General features: G+C 36.7%; 1 protein-coding gene across 1 annotated transcript; it reads left to right on the top strand.

Moving 5' to 3' along the window:
* The first annotated feature begins 1,134 nt into the window (after positions 1 to 1,134).
* Positions 1,135 to 22,900, top strand: LOC115975601. Its single transcript, XM_031096453.1, has 22 exons — positions 1,135 to 2,293; positions 3,813 to 3,928; positions 6,234 to 6,442; positions 7,172 to 7,291; positions 7,653 to 7,781; positions 7,870 to 7,995; positions 9,038 to 9,093; positions 9,203 to 9,302; positions 9,421 to 9,538; positions 9,756 to 9,965; positions 12,149 to 12,464; positions 12,912 to 13,005; positions 13,341 to 13,449; positions 13,736 to 14,007; positions 14,137 to 14,264; positions 14,381 to 14,615; positions 20,533 to 20,721; positions 20,850 to 21,139; positions 21,218 to 21,401; positions 21,516 to 21,758; positions 22,378 to 22,463; positions 22,597 to 22,900. The coding sequence occupies exons 1-22, from the start codon at positions 1,458 to 1,460 to the stop codon at positions 22,742 to 22,744; spliced, it is 4,314 nt and encodes a 1,437-aa protein (XP_030952313.1). The 5' UTR covers positions 1,135 to 1,457; the 3' UTR covers positions 22,745 to 22,900.
* The last annotated feature ends 195 nt before the right edge of the window (positions 22,901 to 23,095 follow it).

Below are 23,095 nucleotides of genomic sequence, written 5' to 3' on the forward strand. Positions count from 1 at the left end.
GTTAGTTAACACAATTTCTAAACTATTTAGGAAACTAACATCCCGAGCTTGTTGGAGTCGATTTTGCTATAGTAACTCGAGCATAACATACTCAAGTTCCTTGATCTGGCCCTGTTGAAAAATCGAGCTCAAGAGACTCAAGTTTCACACAAATTCCATCTCTAGCAAATTCTTCAAGTTTCACATAGAACCCATCTCCAGCAAATTCTTCAAACCCAAATAGCAAAACCTAGGTACAATTGTTCCGATCAAAACCCAAACCCTGCAAACTCAAACCTAAACCCAACAAACACGCCACCACCATCGATCGGAACTCACAAACCCAAAACCAACAATTGCGCCACAACTCATCCCAATCGAAACCTTAAACCAAAACCCAATAAATGCTATTCATACCCACGGAGAAGAAGAGGGGGCCCATACCCACATGTTCTCATCTCAGTGGCGAATTAGGTCTGTCTCTCTCTTTTTCTCCAATTCTCCTTCTTTTCTTTTCTTTTTTTTTAATTTTTTTTTTTAAATTCTAAGTGTCGCTCCGATGTCGGTGCTAAGATCGTGATTTTTGAGTTGGAGAAGAAGAAGGAAGAAGGAAGTTCTTTGTTTTTTCAGAGCAAGAACTCGAGATTTACAAACTCGATTTTCTAAGGGAAATCGAGTTTTTAAGAAGGAAATTGAGTTTTTAAGACATGATTTGCTAGTGAAATCGAGTCTAACAAACTCGAGATGTTAGACTAAATAGTTTGAAAAGTGTGTTAATTAACGAAATTGTTTGCAAAATTGTGTTATTTTGAAAAACAACCCCTTTGTTTGTTTTCCTCTTCTAAACTCAAGACGTTACATTTCTTTAGAAAATCGAGTTTTTAAGAAGGAAATTGAGTTTTTAAGACATGATTTGCTAGTGAAATCGAGTCTAACAAACTCGAGATGTTAGACTAAATAGTTTGAAAAGTGTGTTAATTAACGAAATTGTTTGCAAAATTGTGTTATTTTGAAAAACAACCCCTTTGTTTGTTCTCCTCTTCTGTACTCAAGACGTTACATTTCTAAATAGTTTGAAAACTGGGTTAACTAAGGAAATTATTTGCAAAATGGTGTTATTTTGAAAAGAAAAAAACAACCCCTTTGTCTGTTCTCGTCTAGGCCTTCCCTGTCTGTCTAGCTGTTACTCTCTTTTCTCAGTTCTCACCATTGCTGTCTCTCTCTCTCTCTCTCTCTCTCTCTCACTCTCACCATTTCTGTTAGCCTCACTATACATTTCCTCAACTTTCACGTATATACAAATTCAAATTCCACCTAAACTTTTCATCCAAACAAACCCCTACACTTCAATTCAGTTTCAATTTCAATAATTCAATCTCTTTCTCCTCCTTAACATTCAAAATTTCCCAAAAACCCTTTCTCTCTCAGAGTTAGGGTTAGGGTTTTATTCGTTTCTGTAATGACTTTCACCTCCTGCAATGGCCCACACTTTCTCTTCCTCATACACCTTCAAATTCTTCCTTATTAGCTTCCTCCTCACCATAAACCCTACCCTCTGCTTCACCAACGATGAATTCTCGATTCTAGGGTTCGATGACCATCTCCTCGATGCCTTTCACGGGGATTACACTCCACCGTCACCGCCTCCACCTCCTCCGCCGCCTCACCCTCCCTCGCTCATTTGCGAGGACGATCTTCACGGTATTGGGTCCCTTAACACCTCCTGTGTCCTCAACTCTAGCTTAATTTTCATTGATGATGTCTATATAGAAGGAAATGGAAGCTTACATATAGGTTCTGGTCTGAATTTGAGTTGTGCTGTGTTTGGTTGCTCAATTACGGTTAATATGAGTGGGGGTTTTAGTTTAGGTAGTAATTCGGTTATAATCGCCGGGTCGGTGAGGGTGTACTCGTGGAATGCGAGTTTGTTTAAGGGGTCAATGATAAATGTGAGTGCAATGGCGGGTATTCCCCCAGCACAGACTAGTGGCACGCCATCAGGGGTGCAGGGTGCTGGTGGAGGGCATGGTGGGAGGGGTGCTAGTTGCGTATTGGATAACACAAAGCTCCCGGATGATGTGTGGGGTGGTGATGCCTATTCATGGTCATCTTTGGATGCCCCCTCGAGTTATGGGAGTAAGGGCGGGACGACTGTTAAAGAAGAAAATTATGGCGGTGAAGGTGGTGGGAAGATTTGGATTGAGGTGAATACTACGATGGAGGCTAGTGGGGATCTTTTCGCGAATGGAGGCGATGGCGGTGTCAAGGGTGGAGGAGGGTCTGGTGGTAGCATTTTTGTTAAAGCTCAAAGAATGTAATTATCTTTCCCTATTGCAATTTAATTCGAAATAGAAATAATCATCAAATAATGCTTTATGCTTATGCAAATTGTTATATCTAATTGATAATGAATCGTTAAACTACCAGTTTATCATGTCTGATTTCTTTTTGTCATTCTTCTTTTTTTGTGAAAAAATTTTATTGGTCACCTTTTTATTACTTAACATGTGTCATATGTTTCCTTATATTTCCATATGATTTCTGTATGGTTCATTGCTTCTAACAGTGCATAATGTCATAATCTGCTTAATGCTAACATCTCAAGCCAAAGAAAAGCCAGTTCTAATACTACATGATTTAAGGAACAAGGTTTTTAGCTTGAGATATCAGATATTACATTCTTCACCAGATTAAATGAAAATGTTTTAATTACGATGTCATGACCTGGTAACAACTGTACCTTCTCGTAATTGCTAATATAGCCCAAATCAACCTAGCACATGCCACAACACTCCACAATTTGAAGTCACACAAAAATCCATACAATCTGGGTCTGGGGTATTACATTCAATGCCTAGTTTTAGAGTTTTAATCAGTATTTTTTCCCATTAGTCAAACTTATGTCAGGACCATTGGATAGATTCCCAGTTGATCCCCACATTCTCATGTTTTGGGGGACCTTATAGCAACTGTATAGAGATGAGTTTAGGGTGAATATTCTATCTATACTACTATTTAAGGGGCTTCCCTTGCTTGGAATCCTCATTTTGTGGTTCAAAAATACCCCTGCACCCAACATTTAAACAAATTCAAAATTGGAGGATAACCCAGTAAAAATACATCTCAAACTCCCACATAAAACATGGCCTACAAAATAGGATCACTTTTTTGTTGGTTTTCAAACTCAACTCTCCCACATAATCCTCATTTTCTTTTTTATTTTCCATTATCAAGACTTATCTGTTTCTTTTGTCCCTTTTATTTCACTGTTTCCTAACTCTAATTGCACTTTTTTTTTTTTTCAAACCTCTTCTTCTTTATTTTTGAAAATTAAAAAAAAAAAAAAAAAAAAACTCCTAATATAAAACTACTACTATAACCTCTCATTCATATCCTTAAATTTAGGTACTACCACATATATATATATATATATATATTTTTTTTTTCCCCCTGAATGTCAAGCCAGTTGCCAAAACAAAAACATAAATAAATGCCCTCTCTCCCTCCCTTTCTTTTTCACTGAGACATAAGCAGAGGTAATTTTCTTAATACTCTTCTTTTTTTAATGTTTTCTTGCTAGTATGTTTGTATGTGTGTCTTTATTTTATACAAGTTTATAATTCCAAAAAGATTTTCCTCTAACTCTCTTTAGGCCTTCAAACTTGAAACACTCTTCTATACTAGAACTGGTGTATATTTCAATTGTTCACTTTGTATATAGAAACGCAATTTTTTATTTTATTTTATTTTATAAATTTTAAAAACTAGCCTCTAGTTATTTATAATTGGCTTAGAAACATCCTCAACTAATAATAACCCTCTGTGAAGAACAGGACTGGAAGTGGCAGGATAAGCGCCACTGGGGGTAATGGATTTGCTGGAGGTGGAGGTGGAAGAGTTTCCATCCATGTTTTCAGCAGGCATGATGATACACAAATCTTTATTTATGGTGAGACTCAGATTATTATTTCACTATATATTTTTATCTTTAAATAAATGCCTCATAAAACTTCATTTTGGGTCATTTGGTGAAGAACTTATATTTGAAACAAGCTTTTGAACTTTCCAATTTTTGTATATTATTACTGGTATATGTGCTTCGATATACTGTTTCAGCACATTATCGTTTTAAAAAATATGTTAAGTGATTCAAGAAAAGAAAAAAGAAGAAGAAGAGATTAGTGGGGGAGAGAGGAGGAGGAGGAGATGGTGTGGTATGAAGTTTTTTTTTTGGGGGGGGGGGGGGTGGGTGTTGGCTTACAACTAGAAAGGTAGTCATACCTAGTGCATAAAGCTCCTACTTGTCCCACTTTTTTTTTATGGGAGAGGTTGAAGAAAGGTAGAGTATGCCTGAAAATTTTCTCTTCTTTAAATGAACTTCTAGGTCGTGATAAACTTATACCATCAAGTTAGTCAAAGGCAAAAGGCAACCTTAAGGCACCAAGACTTGGTATCACCCTAGGCTTGAGGTGATGAAAAGACACTCACCTGAGTGATGCGAGCCGCCAAATTCTAAATCTAGTTATCATACATATAACAAACTTAAATCACATGTTTCCTATTAGACATGATTGGAATTTTTCAAACTGGTAGGAGGCTTTATTAATTAATCTTTTAGCTTTGATAGTTGCCGTGTGTGTGTGTGTGTGTATTTTCATATATAAGCTTGTTATAATGTTCAAACACACAGCAACTATCAAAGCTAAAAGATTATGATTGAAATTTTAAAAATAAAATCCAATTCTAAATTTGAGGGGAGAGAGACCCACTGACTTGAATCATATTTTAAAACTACTCTTTTTGCTGAATTAGAAAATACCCTCTTTTTTTTTGCTGAATTTATTGAGGCTCTCACCTCCAGCACCTTATAGGTTGTTTTAGGCACTCACCTAGGCCCTTAAGCAAGCTCTTCACTGAAGGTGCCTTGCCTTAGGGCTTCTGAGGCATTTCAGTGGCATCTCACCTGAGTGGCCGGCTTGCCTTTGACTGCAGTGCATAGCAGAAAGCTTTAACTATATATCCAAAAGGGTGGTTTGATAAATCCTGATAGTGGGCAGAGAATGCATGAATCAAGTACGCCATATGAACAAAAAAGATGGTCGGTATACATCTCAAGGAGAATTCTAAAAGAGAAATCTTTAATTCAAAATTTAAAATTTTAAAGAAAGATAACATGCAGTTTTTTTTCAAGCCTGTGCAAGAGAATACTACTTGGTGGATGGAAGGTATACATCTTTGTTTAATTGATCTTTTTTGGTTCCTAATTCTAATTAGGGGTTCATTTATTGACTAATCTGACTGTTTGATCTGACAGATTAAGTGGCAAATAGGTTTAAGCCTGGAGTATTTGGTCTGTTGGTTGGTGGTTGAATTATAAATTCTTAGCTTTCTAGTGCCTCTATTTCCTAATTTTTGTTTTAATTAGAGCTGATTACTTTGTTTTCTATCAGTTTGCATGGTTTTTGCCCATGAAAAAGGGTTGACTCAAATATTATTGAGTTTGATAAAAATATTTGCAGTTAATTAGTTGCCTTTTTGTGTTCATATCCCGGCAGAGGAAAATTTTGTTTACTATTTTATTTATCAAAAAAAAAAAGTTGCCTTTTTGCTGCAAGTTTTAGAGATATTGACCTTGCTGCCTTTTTTCCCAATAATTTAGGAGGAGCTTTGTCACCATATAGGTTGCGATACTAATGTAGGACAAACTAGGAAATATCCCGGCGTGTATTGAACCAACAAATGCCAATGTGCCTATTGCTCAAACACTCAATTTTATTAATCAACTCATTCTATCACTTTTGAATACATCGAGCACAATATATATAAAGGACGCCTACTAGTAGTAATAGGATTCCTACTAGTATTAGGACTGCTAATAAAACCTAATAATGAAACTTGGACCCAAAGAAAATAAACCTAAAATACTTAGAATATTCTAGAAGATCCTAGACTCAACTAAATTATCAAAAATACCCTTAATTCGCAGGAATTGCAGAGATTACAGCTTTGCCCCTGAATATAAAATTGACCATAACTAATAAAATAAAAACCCAAATTAAAATCTGTTTTAACCCTAAAAGACTCATACTTAGACCATTAAAATGACATGACTTTCAATTCAATTGGACTTCACATGAGGACCCAATAAAATAATTCTTGAATAGGCAAATTTGCAAAGAAATAGCATATTAATCTTCCATGACTTCATAAATAACCACAATTATGTTATCTCATGCTTGTCATTTTGTTTGCAGGGGGAAGGAGTTTAGGCTGTCCTGATAATTCAGGTGCTGCAGGGACATATTATGATGCTGTTCCTCGGAGTCTCGTTGTCAGCAATTACAATAGGTCCACAACAACTGACACACTTCTGTTAGAGTTTCCTAAACAGCCACTTTGGACAAATGTTTACATTGAAAATCATGCAAAGGCTTTGGTCCCTTTGTTCTGGAGCCGTGTTCAGGTCATTGAAGAACTAACATCTAGTGGCCCTATTTGAATGTATTCTGTGTTTAATTCCTTTATAGGTGATGATTGTTTTATGCTGAGACAAAGATGATTCTTTTACCAGACAATATCCTAACTATGCATTTACATGTCAACATCACCCATTACACAAATTACATTAATGGCTCAATTTGAGAATACTGAATGATAAACTTAGCATGGTAGCTTGAGGTGGTTGTCAAAAACTTATCATTGGATAATAAATATATTCTAGTATCAGTAACAATTTTTCTTGTTTATGCATCTTCCATATATCCAGATTATAACACTTTGTTATACTCGAATTTGAGTACTCAACAAAGTATGTTGCTGCACATGACTTCCTTATAGCTGGTATAGTTGTTGGGGTTGTAACATTATTTTTTTGCTTCTTCTCAAAGAAAGATGCTCATGTCAATAAGCAAATAGTTTCAGAGAACTCTTTTTAGGAGTCAGTGTGTGGAATAGAGAGAGAATTTAATTTTGATTAATGCCATAGGAACATTGTGAAAAGTTTAAAAGAGTTTCTATGCAAACTATGAAGTAGAAGTCAGTAGGCCAAAAACTCCTTATTAAATATATATATCTTAAGCAAACTATGTCATCCATAGTTGATAGTTTTTTGTTAATTGGTTTGTCACTGTTTGAACTAAGTAGTCATGGTCAATGGGTTTATTTTATTTAAAATTAATAATGCATTTTACAGGTTCGTGGACAAATTCATTTATCATGTGGTGCAGTTTTGACCTTTGGGCTTGCACATTTTGCTACATCAGAGTTTGAGTTAATGGCTGAAGAGCTTTTAATGAGTGACTCTACTGTGAAGGCAAGTGAGAAGCATTTTGTTTTTTTTGCTTTTATTTTTTTTATTTATTTTTTTAATTTTGATTTTAGATTCAAGAATTTCCTTTTAGTGATAAGATGCCCCCTTGTATTTTTTTTTCAATAGGAAAAGCCCACTTTAGAATAATTATTTGACATGCTGTGGTGGTGTATTTTATCTGCCTGCTGAATGATATAACCTTCGTAAGGCATATTTATCTGAACTTCATTTTTATTACATTGCCTCTATTGCCATAAGGAATAGTTTCAATCTTTTCACATCCACCCATCTTCTTTTGTTAAATGTTTATCGTGGATTATTGGTTAGATATGCTGATCTTCATGTTACATACAATTATATTTAGATATATGGAGCTCTTCGTATGTCTGTCAAAATGCATTTGATGTGGAATTCCAAAATGCTTATAGATGGTGGTAGCGATTCACTCGTGGCAACATCATTACTTGAGGCCAGCAATTTAGTAGTTCTCAAGGTACTTAATTTTCAATATTTTCCCATTACCTAACCACCCTTCATGTTGCTTTCACGTACGAGATTATGTTTCCATATTTCGTTGTCAGGAATCCTCTGTGATACATTCTAATGCAAATCTGGGAGTTCATGGACAAGGTTTTTTGAATTTGTCTGGACCAGGAAATCTGATTCAAGCACAACGGCTGATTTTATCATTATTTTATAGTGTCAAAGTAAGGTTTAGTTCCTTCATCTATTTTTTATTAACAACTTTCTTTGGAACTGTACTACAGGTTTATGAGAAAAAGTCATGGGTTAGGTTAATTTAGGAAACAATTATTGCAATAACATATAAAAAGGCAATGAGCTCTAGTTGAAATGACACCTGCTCCCTTTGTAAGAGTAAGGTGGATGGTGAGGTCATGGGTTCAAAACCCACATGCGCATGGTATTGCCTAAAAAAAGTGTGTATATATATATATATATATATATATATATATATTCACATCTCCAAGTTGAGGGAATGAAAAAAGGTAGAGGAAGACCAAAAATCACATTAGTAGAAGTAATAAAAAAGTATATGTCAATTACAGGAGTAACAAAGAGTATGACTTTAGATAGAGTAGAATGAAGGAAAAGAATACATATGGCCAACCCTAACTAATTTGTCAAGAATCCATAGCGGACCCAAATTTTGGAACTAAGAATATTCACTCGTGCAAAAATTTCTGTCAATTTTAGCACAAGAACCTACTTTTTCTATTTTACATACTTTTCAAATCAGCTCACATCAGATTATCTATTTTACACTATATTTTGTTAAAATATCAAATTTTCTTGATTTTTAAATTGGATCTCTTTCTTCAGACAACCACCACCATCCACTCTATTCCGTCATCCTCAAGATATGTAAAGAAAGAATGAACAACTAAATGTAAAATGAATAGTGTCGGTGTAAATTTACATGGTTATTGTAGCAAACTTGTAAATTTACACAATTATATACGGACTGATGTAGGTTGTTTTTAGTCAAAATTGTGTAAATTCTACACCTTTTTTCTATCATACACAAACTGATGTGAATGCTCTAAGGCTTTTTTTTTTATTGTTATATTTATTTTTTCTATTTGATTCTTTCTCCAATATGCTCTTATGGTGTTTCTTGTTGTGAATTCTGAATTTTTAGTATTTTGCTACTATATTTGCATGGCAATTAAATCTACTGCGTAGCTTTACCATTTGCTCATGTGGTGATCCTATCTTTATAACATGAAGGTTGGACCTGGATCTGTTTTGCGAGGTCCCCTGGAGAATGGAAGTATTAATGATTCGTAAGTGATAATTATATATTCCATAATGCTTCCATTACTTATTCAGTTTAATATTCGTTCTTTTGGATTTACCATTTTGATTTAAAAATCATTCTTCTGGATTTGATAGGACGCCGAAGCTCTACTGTGAACTTGCAGATTGCCCCATGGAACTGCTTCATCCTCCAGAGGACTGTAATGTGAACTCTACGTTGCCCTTCACTCTTCAGGTGTTCCATTAGCCAGATTGAGCACTAAGTCTGGTCATATTAGTGAATGGCTCAAGCTATTAATTGGAGAATGGCCTTTGTATATCTCAAAATTGATTGGATTGGCTTTCTGCTGCAGATTTGTAGGGTCGAAGATATCATTGTTGAAGGCATTGTAACAGGATCTGTTGTTCATTTCCACTGGGTTAGAACTGTGGTTGTCCACTCTTCTGGAGCAATTATTGCATCTGGGCTGGGTATGACCTTTGCCTCTTTTGTTAAAAATTCACACAATAATAACCAACCAATTTATGGAGTTTTCAATTCATAAACAGAATATCTTTCTTTGGAAACATATTTTTCATTCTGCCATTTATTACATTGTTAAATTCATGTTTCATAGTTAACTGAACCACACATCTCTAAGTTGCATCCTGTTGTATGGATTCTTTTTGCTTTATTGGTTCTATGCAGGCTGCATTGGTGGAGTGGGCAAAGGAAGAATGACTGAAATTGGTCTTGGTGGTGGCGGTGGACATGGTGGCAGAGGGGGTGATGGGTATTATAATGGCAGTTTTATTGACGGTGGCAGTGCCTATGGAGATGCTGATTTACCTTGTGAGCTTGGTAGCGGTAGTGGAAATGATAGCCTTGCTGGTGCAACTGCTGGTGGTGGTATTATCAGTAAGTCTTTGAATGTGTTTAGTTAGTATTTTTTTTCCCTCAATTATGTTGTGTACTCTAGATGAGACTAAAGCAATGCGATCTTAGGTGCCATTAAAGGTACGAAGCTGAGACATTAAGCATATTATTCCCTCCATCCCAATTTTAATGTCTCGGTTTCTCTCTTTTGAGACATTTCAAAATCCACATATATAATTTCTTCAATTTCCTGTATTTTCCTTACTTTTTTTTTTAAAGAAAACAAAATTTTTTAAAAATCATGTTATAACTAATATAAAATAAATGGCACTTTTAGAAAGAGCACTATGTTTTTACTTCTCAAAAAAAAAATAGTAGTCATGCCATTTCAAACCCATAAATATAAATATGAAGGGAAAGAGTAATATGTCTTATTCATTCTTTACTCACACATAAGGCTGCCTGAGGAGCTTGAATCCCAACGTGATCACTCGTTTAAGCCTCATTCATGAGGCATAGTTTTCATGTTGCAAACCTTTCCTTATATCCGAAACTAGCTGAAGGCTCACATGTTCTACGTTAACTGCCTGTTGAAATCAACAAAACGGAAAAGATCTACAAGCACTACCTTACCAATTATTGAAAGCCTCCCACTCCTTGTCTTGAATAGTGTGAACAGGAACAATACTTGTAGTGAAAATGTTGAAGATCAACTTGCCACTTGTGGGCTTAGTGTAAAGGAGAATGCTGTTTCTCTCAACTAAATAAGTTTCTAGTACCCAAAACACCTCATGAAGTGAAGTAGACTACAAAACATGCATGCAGGAAATGCTTTATTTTTTTAGATGAATGACAATTTTATTGACTTAAAAAGAGACACCACCCAGCACATGGGAAATGTATCAAAGGTGCAATACAATCAACAAAGATTACAGTAATAAAGAAAATCTAGCAAACTGGAGGAGTGACTACTCAAAGAAGCCATCCAATCATACGAAAGGCATAGTAAAATAAACTTCACTTCCAGCATAGATCGTTCCAAGCCTTCGAATGTCCATCTATTCCATTCTCTCCAAAGAATCCACATGAGGCCTAAAGGAATAGCATTCCAAATCTCTCCATTACAGCGTCTAGCATATTGACCCTTCCAACAAGCCAGTAGCTCCACAACCCTTTGTGGCATAGCCCTTTGATCCACTGATGCTTGCTTACACATACAGCACCAATCCACTAGGATCTTGCCCAAGGCAGCCGTCCAAGCTAAAAAAAGAAGAAGCTACTTTGGCAGGGACTTTAACCTTCCAAATACTCTTCCAGGGAAAAGGAAGCGCATTCCCACATGTGGCACTCTATGGTAAGACTTTACTTCAAAAAACTTACTCTTAGTAGTTACCCAATAATTTGTATCCTCAACACCCCTTCGTACCTTTGTGGTATAAATCTGACAGAAAAAGATCTGCCAGGATGCCCATCTCCCAATCATGTAGAGCTCTCTATTAAAAGTAACATCCCATTGCGTCCAACCTTTCCTCCAGCTTAATAATTCCACAACAGAGCAAGAGTATATAAACCAGGAAATACCTCTTTAAGTGTTCACCAATCCTGCCAAAAGCAAACATTGGCACCATATTCCCCTCAAATTTGATTAAACCATAAAATTGATCCCATCCCTTCCTAATATGCTTCGACATGAACCATGAGCAGCAACATCCTTCTTTGAGCAGAGTATATAAACCAGGAAATATCTCTTTAAGCGTTCACCACGCCACCAATCCTGCCAAAAGTGAAGATTGGCACCATATTCCACTCAAATTTCTTTTGGCATATTTGGTGATTCATGTTAGTATAGAGTTTTTTTTTTTTTTTTTGAAAGAAAGAAAAAAGGACTATATACGTATGCACACTCTGTATTTTAAGTGGCAGAGGGATTCTATGTGGTTGATACTTTAGTAGGAGAACTAATGGACAATACATGTTTCTGAGTTTTTTTTTTAGCTGGTGTCCACATTCTGATACTAAATAAACAGTCCTGTTATCCACATTCTGATACTAAATAAACAGTCCTGTTATCAAATTTTCCAGTACCTACTAAGAACAATGATCTTTTATTTTTTATTTTTTATTTTTCCCTGATCTTGATTGTCTTGGCCAAGTTATATTATGTTTTTTATGATTTTTTTCTCTGATGGATACTCATAATTTTATAAATTTGGTCTTGTAAACAGTCATGGGTTCAATAGAGCACTCATTGTCAAGTTTGTCTCTCGATGGTTCACTTAGAGCTGATGGAGAAACCTTTGGAGAAGATGGTAGGACTATGTCAAGCATAGGACCTGGGGGTGGATCAGGTGGAACTATTCTTTTGTTTGTTCGTTCATTGGCACTTGGTGGTGGTTCTTTTATCTCAACTGGCGGAGGACATGGTAGTAAGAGTGGTGGCGGTGGTGGCGGTGGTGGACGAATTCACTTCCATTGGTCAGATATACCAGTCGGGGATGCATATCTACCCATAGCAAGTGTGAAGGGGAGCATTTATACCGGGTTTGTACATCTTTGTCAGTACCATACAATATACCTATGATGATCAGGTTGTCCAAATTTATTGTCATCTTGGTCTAAATTAGTCTCTTACATAGTGTTAATGTCTTCTGTGATAGCTCTGTTACTTCCTGATGTTTCCAATGGAGCCGACCAGGGAATCCCCCTCACCCACTTAAAATGTATCAGAAAAAAATTTGCTTCTCCACGTAAAAGTACTTAACATAAATTTTGTTCAGAGGGGGTGGGTGGGGGTTCAAAACATTGAGTGATTAGGTTACAACTTATCGAAGAGAAGGCCAATCATTTCTTGGTTTCCCATAACTAAATCTGAATGCTTTGTCGACATTGTGATGATCTGGTTTTCTCTTCAGTATTACCACCATTTTGGTCTTTGTGAAATCAAGCAGGCTTTGAGACCCTTTTTTTCCCCTTTCTCCCTAATTGCAGGGGAGGAGTTGGTAGAGGTCAGGGCCGTGCTGGGGAAAACGGTACAGTCACTGGGAAGACCTGCCCAAAAGGGCTTTATGGTACCTTTTGTGAGGTAGATTTTTCATCAACATATCATTTGATTTCTGGACTTCTTTAAGGTCTATGTGGTATTAGCAATGTATAATGTTTAACATGGAGTTAAAATGCGTTTATAATTGATGTTTAGTGTAGTTGGCATAGCTTCAAAACTGTAGTTGACTTCCTAGTTTAGTTGGTTTGAATTATTTACTGCATATACTTTTCAAATTGTAGCTAGATCCTTAAGTATCAGTTTGTTGGTGAGATAGTTCACTTCACCAGTTCACCTTCATGATAATTTTATGAAGTTGCTTATTTTTTATTTATTTATATGTGCTTGTGTTTACTGTATGAATAATTGTGCTTCAGGAATGCCCTGTTGGCACGTTTAAGAATGTCAGCGGGTCTGATAGAGCCTTTTGTCATGATTGCCCATCACATGAGCTTCCACATCGTGGCATATATATTACTGTTCGAGGTACCTCTAATAATTAACTGCTACTCACTTCTGGGCAACAGGACATTACATTGCTGCAAGCTTTATTTTGAACTTTTTCTTTTTCCAAATATTTCTTTTCCGAGATTTGGAGACTCATTGAGTGGTGATAAAAGTGGGTTTTCCTTTCTTCTTCTCCTTTATTTATATATTTAATTTAAATTCTACCATGGATGGTCAAAGTCTTGTCAGACAATAATAAACCATAAAGACCTCTCCTCTCTCTGGGTTACTTAGTTCTTAAATCTCATTCCAATCCCTTTAACAGGTGGTGTTACTAAGACTCCTTGTCCATACAAGTGCATCTCTGACAGATATCACATGCCGCATTGTTATACAGCACTTGAAGAGTTGGTGTACACTTTTGGTGGTCCATGGTTATTCGGCCTTATTCTCTTGGGTATCCTCATCCTGTTAGCTCTAGTGCTTAGTGTTGCTCGGATGAAATTTGTTGGTGGGGATGAATTACCAGCCCTTGTTCCTGCTCGACCTGGCTCTCGAATTGACAATTCCTTCCCTTTCCTAGAGTCATTAAATGAGGTCCATCTCCAATTTCTTCCTTTTGCTATTCATACTTTCTCATCTGACATATTGATAGTAATGCACCAACTTAAAAGGCCTGCTTTGGTTTGCTACTTATTGTTCTGAAGTTGATCATTTGGATTTCAGGTTTTGGAAACAAATAGAACAGAGGAATCACAAGGTCATGTGCACAGAATGTATTTCATGGGGCCAAATACTTTCAAGGAACCTTGGCATCTACCTCACTTTCCTCCTGAACAAGTAAAAGAGATTGTGTAAGTTCTTTATCTCTATCTGGTGTATGAATTGATGGTTAGATGTCTGCTGCACTAATAATGTTGTCTAATATTTTGTTATAATAATAAAGCTATTTATTTCATTGTCACGGCAGTTATGAGGATGCGTTCAATAGATTTGTGGATGAGATCAATGGCTTAGCTGCTTATCAGTGGTGGGAAGGATCAGTTTACAGCATTCTCTCTCTTCTTGCATATCCACTTGCATGGTCATGGCTACAGCAGTGTCGAAAGAAGAAATTACAGCGTCTGCGTGAATTTGTTCGATCAGAATATGATCATGCCTGCCTACGATCTTGCCGTTCACGTGCTCTCTATGAAGGGCTTAAGGTTAATATCTTTACAAAATATATTCCCAAATTTTCTTCCCTATCTTTAAAATTATGGGTTTCTTTGGAGTTAGTGGGTTTGAGGATGTTAATAACATAGATCTAGAGGCTCTATAACTTATGCAATCTATTGTCTTGTAACGTGCAACATTATTCCCAGTCTTCAGGTTTTTAAAACCTTGTGGGGAAAACATGTGTTGGGTTTGTTTACTAAACCCTAACACATAAAATATTATTTATATATAAAGGATTACAGTGATATTACTGTTTTCCCCTAGCTTATACCCATAATACTCCCCCTCAAGTTGGAGAGTATATATCATACAATCCTATCTTGTTACATAATAAACTCAAATGAGCCTTACATAAAGCTTTGATAAACATATCGGCAATTTGGACTCTTGTAGAAACATATGGAGTAACAATTACACCATCTTCTACTTTCTACTTTTTGTCGGGTAATATGACAATCTACTTCTATATGTTTGGTTCACTCATGGAACACATGATTGGAGGCAATGTGAATTGCTGCTTGATTATCACAATGCATAGTCATAGGCCTTCACAACAGATTTTAATTCCTCAAGTAAATGCTTAATTCACATAAGCTCACATGATGTGTGTGTCATGGCTATATACTCAATCTCTATGCTAGATTTGGCTGCAACAATTTGTTTATTACTTTTCTAGGTAATCAAGCTTCCTCCCATAAAAGTGCAATACCCAGTAGTGGATTTTCTATCTGAGTGATCCTGCTCAATCAGCGTCAGTAAAGGATTCTAGCCGTAGGTGACCATTAGCTTTATTCAAAAGATCACCACCTAGATGTGCTTTAAGATACCTTAGAATTCGAATAACTGCCTCCCAATGTGGAAGGCGAGGATCTTTACTAACTGCAAATGATATATCTAGGCGAGTAATTGTTAGATAATTTAGTTTATCAACCAGACGATGATATCCATTAGGATTAGATAACAGCTCCCTCTGATGTTCATACTATTTGACATTAGGATCCACATGAGTCTCCATCAGATTAAATCCTAACAAGCCAGCTTCTTCCAAAATATCCAACACATACTTTCTTTGTGATAAACTGATGCCTTCTTTAGATCGTGCTATGTCAATACCCAAGAAATAATGAATTTTTCTAGATCCTTAGTTCGAAAGGAATTTTGAAGGTATCTCTTCAAATCATCAATACCCTTGTCATCACTAGTGATTATAATATCAACCTATACTATCAACAAAATCTTTCCTCTTACAGAGGTATGAGAAAACACAGAGTGATCAAATTGGCAATGTCACAATCCAAACTTTAACACTACTTCATTGAATTTACCAGCTCTAGGAGATTGTTTAAGACCAAAGATGGCCTTATGCAACTTACACACTTTTCTAGACTCCCCCTAAGCAACAAACTCAAGTGGTTGCTCCATATACACCTCTTCCTTCAAATCTCCATTCAAGAAGGCATTTTTAACGTCTAATTGAAGTAGTGGCCAGCCCAAATTAGCAACTAAGGAGATCAAAATCCTAGCAGAAGAAATTTTAGTAACAGTAGAGAATGTCTTTGAATAGTTGACTTTGTATGTTTGGTTATACCCTTTGGCATCCAAGCGAGTCTTCAAACACTCAATAGAACCATCAAGCAAGTATTTTACAATATACACCCAACGACAACTAACAATAGTTTTTAAGTTTTTCATAGAGGACTAGTAACTAAATCCCAAGAAACATTTTGAGACAAGGCAGACATTTTTGCTTCCATTGCAGACTTCCAACAAGGGATGGACATAACCTCACGGACAACTTAGGAACAACAATAGAATTCAAGGACGTGGTAAAAGCAGGGAGAGATGAAGACAATTGGCCTAAGAGACAAACTGAAAGATAGGATGCGAGGTACAAGTACGTTTACCTATGCGTAGAGCAATTGGAAGAGAGTTAGGGTTAGGAGGCGGATCACTAAGTAGGGAAGAAGTCTCAGTTGGAGGTTTTTGCCGACGATGGTACACCTAGAGTGATTTATGAGGAAAAGATTTGGTAGGAGACACAGGTGGTAAGCGAGGAAGACAAGTAAGAGAACTTTCACTACCAACCGAATGAGAGAAATAGGATTGAGACTCATTAAAGGTGACTTCAACACTAATGAAATGATGACGAAGAGTTGATGAGTAATATTGGCATCCCTTCTAAGCATGAGAGTACCCCAAGAAAAACACATTTAATTGAACGAGGATCATGTTTGTCACTCCCTGACCTAAGATATGAACATAGCACACAGCCAAAGATCTTAGGAGGTAGATGAAATAAAGGTGCATTAGGGGAGAGTACAATATAAGGGATCTGACCACCAAATAGTAGATGGCATCCGATAAATCAGGTGACAGGCAGTTAATCAATGGCCTAGTTGTTAGATTTGTGCTAGCGGATTCTCTTCTATTGGTCTCGGTGTTGGAGTCTTTCAGATTGTTCTACTATTATTGATTTTCTTTTGTCTCTTAGAATAGGATTTTGATTCCTTTATTTCTTTTTGTTGCTATGTTGTTCTTCGTTCACTACCGTGAACTTTGTGTATCTTTTATTCTTTTCTATTAATAATAGTACTTTCTTACCAATAAAAAATAAAAATAAAAAATAAAAAATTTGAGAACACACCTATGAAACAATAGGACACGGGTGACCTCTAACCTCTAACAAATGATGCATTTTGCGTTTAGCAACGCCATTTTTTTGTGGAGTATGGGGGCATGAAGATTGGTGAATTATGTCATGATCATCAAAAAATTGAGACAAAGATGTATGAAAATGTTCACGGATCGAAAAATACAAAGTGAAGCATTAAATTGAGTCTTTATTTCCATAAATAAAGTTTTTGAAAAATTGAGCACAATTCAGACAAACCTTTCTTTCATAAGATAAAGATAGGTGACCCTAGAATAATCATCAACTAAAATGACAAAATATCTAAATCCCAATAATGAAGGAGTGTTTAAAGGACCCCAAATATCAAAATGAACTAAATGAAAAGTACTATTGACACAACTCTCATGCCTAGAGACAAAAGGCACCCTAGGTGTCTACCCAATAGACATGCTTCACATTGTAAGGACTCAATTTGATGACACGATGGGACTAACAACTTCAAATTCTAGAGAGATGGATGACCAAGGTGACAATGATGCTGAAAAGGTGAGATAGACAAGTGAGAAGCTACTTAATTGGAAGAACCACGCTGATTTAGGTAATAGAGTCCACCAGCTTCATGCCCTCCACCAAGTATCTTCCTCGCCTTGAGATCCTGAAAGATACAATGAGTGGATAAAAAAATGCCAAGGAAATTCAAAAGTTTAGTAAGCTTACTAATCGACATAATATTAAAAGGAAAATCAAGAATATATAACAGAAGAGAGACAAAGATTAGGACTGAGATTGGCAGTGCCCAAGCCTAAAACTATAGTGGTTAAGCTATCTGACAAAGTAACATTGGAAAAATTGCTAGAGTGCTCAAGGTTAGAGAGTAAACTTGAGGTACCTGTCATATGATTAGTAGCACCTGAGTCAATGACCCAAGGGTCTTGAGTGTCAAGATAAGCAATGGAAGTACCTTGTTGAGCCAAAGTAGTTGTAGAGCCTGGCCAAATAGAATTAGAATGCATAGACAGGAGGCAATTGTACTCTTCCTCTAGGATAGATGTCGGTGGAAGTGATTGTGAAGTTAGTTCTTCAGCCTGAAAACTAGCTTGGTGAGCTGAGGGTTTACTATACAACTCTCAACATAAGTCTACCATATGATTCTCACCATGACAATAAGTGCCCTTACGAAGGTCACGTCTTCTTCCATGACCCCCTTGTTCACGACCTCCATGGCCTCGATCACCATGACCACCTCTATTAATTCCCATAGAAGTGGCAAAAGCAGATATATCACTAGAAGGTAATGTATCAGTACTAGAGAAAGGGAATGTAGCAGTACTAGAGTAAGATAATGTGGTCTGTCTAAGTCTACCAAAAACTTCACTCAAGGTCAAGGAAGGGAGGTCCTTACTAGCCAAAATTTTTGATTTCACCAGATCCAAAATTTTAGGTAAGCCAGAGAGGAAGTGAGCAACATGCATATAATCTCGTTGTTTTTTCATAGTTTTAACATTAGAGGAGATGGGTTGATAAATATTAAGTTCTTGACATATACCCTTAAACTTGTTATAATAGTCTTCCAAAGACGAATCACTAAGAGTCATGGAGAGATAAGCTTGATGAAGATCATAAATTCGCTTCAAACTGTTAACACCAGAGTATAGTTCCTTGGCCTGCTCTCAAAGAAGTTTAGCAGTTGGTAAGAAAACAAAACTTCAACTGATCTTAAACTCCCATGTTATTCCACAAGCAACTCCTAATCTTTGCATCTTCGGCTCTCCAATCAGCATATTTAGAGTTCGTAGATGTGGGGGGTCCACTAATCATGTAATCAAACTTCTTTCTTCCAAGAAGAAACACTTCAACTGTCTGGGTCCACTGAGCTAATTACTTCCATTAAGACAAATGAAAGTAATAGATAACATGTTTGGAGGCAATAAATAATTATTGGGTTGAATACTAACTTTGGTCTCCATAGCCGCCATCTGATCAACACACCCACAATAAATAAACCAGTGGATCCGAAACCAACTAACTACAACTAGACAAATTCAACACCACAAAGTCCAATAATCAGCAAGTCCAAAGGCCATTCACTACAGCCACTCCAACAGGACCAATAAATATCTCCTCAGCAACACAAACAACATCAAACCAGCAACACAAATAACATCAAACCACCAGCACCAGGTAATATGTCCAATGACCAAACCACAAAAAGAAGAAACAGTAAAGGTCACCCGAACAGAAAATCAAAACATAGCTGACTGAAAAACAACAATAAGCTGAACCATAGAAAACAAGATTGATACCCAATGCTGGAGATCTGGTGGCAGCACTAAGATCGGATCTATGGCTGGTGGCGAAAAAGTGTGCAGGTGGGTTGCTAGAGGAAGGCAACAAGAACCAGGATGGCATGACGGTCAGATGGCAGAACAGTGTTGCGTGAACCACAAAGTAGTGGATGGAGCTAGTCGATGCCTCCAACCATTGTATTTGGGTTCGTCAGTGGGAAGAGGTTGGATTGTGGTTGTTGGCAGTGGAAAGTGGATGGTTTGTGGTTGTCGGCTGCAGAAAGGTGGTGGGTTGTGGTTCTGTGTGGCTAATGACAGATAGGGGCTTGCTCTGATATCATGTTGTGGGGAAAATGTGTGTTGGGTTTGTTAACTAAACCCTAACACAAAAAATATTATTTATGTATAAAGGAGTACAATGATATTACTGTTTTGCCAGTAGCTTATACACAAAACATACCTTATAATTATGACATCATTTTGTTGGCATTTTAAACTTTCAAAAGTCAATATAAGGCTTATGGATCTTCTTTAAATTCCATCTTCCTTCTTTATTGGTAGATCAATGACTTCTTTCAGAAACTATCAATAGGATTTACATTGTCGAACATAATTATCTATCACCCAAACCTTCATCTGGTAGTGCATGAGGCAGCAGTTTAGAACTCTTCCTGTTTCATGAGGTAGAACAAAGATTTCTGCCATGGCCCATGGCAGATTGCATGTGTTTATGGATTGAACGAGATTCAAGCTGGGGAAATGGTTGAATTTGCCAGCGGTGTGAAAGGAATAGCCTGTCTTTATAATACATGATGAATTCTAACAAGCTCAACAACTTATAGATGTGTTATATCTCTAATTGACTACAATGTAAATCCTTATTGTTCTGATGTGCTTTTGCTCACATCATCTGTTTGCACAAGCATTTTATTGGATTATAATGGATTCAACAATTGCCATGTTAATGGTTATCCTCTTATGTTTCAGGTGTCTGCAACTTCTGATCTGATGCTTGCTTATGTGGACTTTTTCCTTGGAGGGGATGAAAAGAGAGCTGATCTTCCTCCTCGTCTTCATCAGAGATTTCCAATGTCTCTAGTTTTTGGAGGAGAGGGAAGTTACATGGCTCCTTTTTCTCTACACAGTGATAATATTCTTACTAGCCTCATGAGTCAGGTTTGGTATCTATAAATGTATAACGTTTTAAGCTTCTCCTTTATGTGTGTTCTTGCACCGCATGTATCATGTATTAGTATACCTAATGGAATGAATCTGCTGATTTTCAATTTTAACCCCCCTTTCAGTCTATTCCACCTACCATATGGTATCGACTTGTGGCGGGTCTAAATGCTCAACTACGCTTAGTTCGCCGTGGACACCTAAAACTATCTTTAGGTCATGTTATAAGCTGGCTTGAAACCCATGCAAACCCTACTTTAAGTACATATGGTGTACGTGTTGATCTAGCTTGGTTTCAGCCTACAGCTTCTGGATATTGCCACTTCGGACTACTAGTATGTGCTATTGAAAATGAAAGTGCCCAGCCATCAATTGAAAGTCAAGAAACATCATTGCCACCTGAGCAACAGTCATGGTAACAATTTTCTTGTGATTCTCTTTGTTGCTGGTCATATAAAGTCATGCTCAATTTTCTTTCCTTTATAATTTGCAGTTTGCACAGAAGTGATAGGGTGGAGCGACTAGACCATTCCAGAGTCAGTGAGCATTCAATGACATGCAAGAGGACTTTTGGAGGGATTTTACATGCCAAGAGCTTATGGATGCTTAAAGAGAGGAAGGCTATATGTTATCCTTTCTTTTTCATAGTTCATAATACAAAGCCTGTTGGTCATCAGGTGGTTAAATTGCTTGTAGTCTAGTGTCATTGAATCTACAAAAGACATCCTTATTATAAAATCTGGTTGTATCATTTGGTTTCTGTTCTAACTCTTTATCACCCATTTTTGCAGGATCTTGTTGGTTTGGTCATCTCCATACTACTGTTAGGAGATTTTAGCTTAGTCCTGCTTACTTTGCTACAAATGTATTCTATTTCTCTGTTGGACTTCCTTTTAGTTCTGTTTGTCCTTCCTCTTGGTGTTTTATTTCCGTTCCCAGCTGGAATCAGTGCTTTGTTTAGTCATGGACCTAGGCGGTCAGCAGGTCTTGCCCGTGTATATGCTCTGTGGAATATCACATCCTTGATCAATGTTGTGAGTAGTCTCACCCCCTATGTCTTCAATATTCGAGAAAAAAATACTTCTAATTTTGTTGAGAATGAATGCTTGAAAGTAAACACAATGATGGGAAGGTTGTTCCAGAAATGTGCCAGTCAATTAAAAAAATTTATTTAAAGTTCCAGAAATATATATATTTTTTCCAATTCTTAATTGCTCACCATGCTTGTGACATGATCATTAAAAGAAATTGTTTCAAACTAGCGTTAATTTAGGAAAGATGGTCTGTAAAATCGTATGAGATTACTTGTATTGGTCAAACTTGTGTTTTGACTGCTGTGGAAGTTTTATTTTTTATGATTTTTTTTTTTAATATTATTTGTTTTTTTATGTATGACATTGGGGCTGCTTATAACTCACCCACATTTCACTAAGGTACAAATTTCCAAAAAGAAATTGGATAACTAACTAATGACTTTGCATTCACCAGTGTTGTAAACAACTGAACTGCTTATGTCTCGGTTTCTATAAATACCAAATGCAGCCTAGGATGATTCTGATTGCTTTTGGCTATTTAGTATCCTTCCATAAAGAGACATGTACATGTTGCCTGCTTGATTCTAATAGTCTCAGAACACACTTTCTCCTGTAACAGGTAGTTGCCTTCATGTGTGGATTACTTCATTATACTACCCATTCAAGTAAAAAGCATCTCAACTTTCAGTCCTGGAATTTTAGCGTGTAAGTAGCTTGTACTAGCTGACATGACACTAATTGAATTTGACTCTTACTAGTTATAGTGAATGCAGCAACGACTCAAATAATCATAATCTGGAATGTTTTTCATCTGTTTGTGGTTTGATGGGAAATGCAGGGATGAAAGTGAATGGTGGATGCTTCCTTGTGGTTTAGTGCTGTGTAAAATTATCCAAGCAAGACTCATTGATTGCCATGTAGCTAACCAGGAAATTCAAGACTTCTCATTGTATAGCGGTGACCCTGAAGTGTTCTGGCAGTCATGAGGCATTCTGTGTACAGCCTAAGTTAGATAGGTGCCTTTTTTTTTTGGCCCTGATTATTTTTTTCTTATACATATTTTGAGATAGCAGCAAAGGTCGCACATAGGATTTAATTTAATTTTTGAGAGGAAAAGTGGTGCATTGGGGGGAGACGGGAGAGGAGAGAGGGGAGGGGGGGGGGGGGAGGGGGGAGGGGAGAAAGAGAGACATCAACAGTTGCCCTTGTTAACAAGTTGGGAAAGTTTTCTCCCATATATTTCTTGGTAACCTGTTCTCTCTCTTTGGCCCGAATTGGATTACCTGTTCAATCCCAATTATCATGCTTAATTTAATTTCTTGAAAGATTCCATGGTT

This window comes from Quercus lobata, chromosome 2, assembly GCF_001633185.2.
Source record: "Quercus lobata isolate SW786 chromosome 2, ValleyOak3.0 Primary Assembly, whole genome shotgun sequence".
Taxonomy (NCBI): domain Eukaryota; kingdom Viridiplantae; phylum Streptophyta; class Magnoliopsida; order Fagales; family Fagaceae; genus Quercus; species Quercus lobata.

Bases quoted from the DNA above. Each gene is read 5' to 3' on its own strand.
- LOC115975601 (XM_031096453.1), top strand. From the start codon at position 1,458: ATGGCCCACACTTTCTCTTCCTCATACACCTTCAAATTCTTCCTTATT. The intron at 9,094-9,202 runs GTAAGTGATAAT...TGGATTTGATAG, and splicing joins AATGGAAGTATTAATGATTC to GACGCCGAAGCTCTACTGTG. The intron at 21,759-22,377 runs GTGAGTAGTCTC...CTCCTGTAACAG, and splicing joins TCACATCCTTGATCAATGTT to GTAGTTGCCTTCATGTGTGG.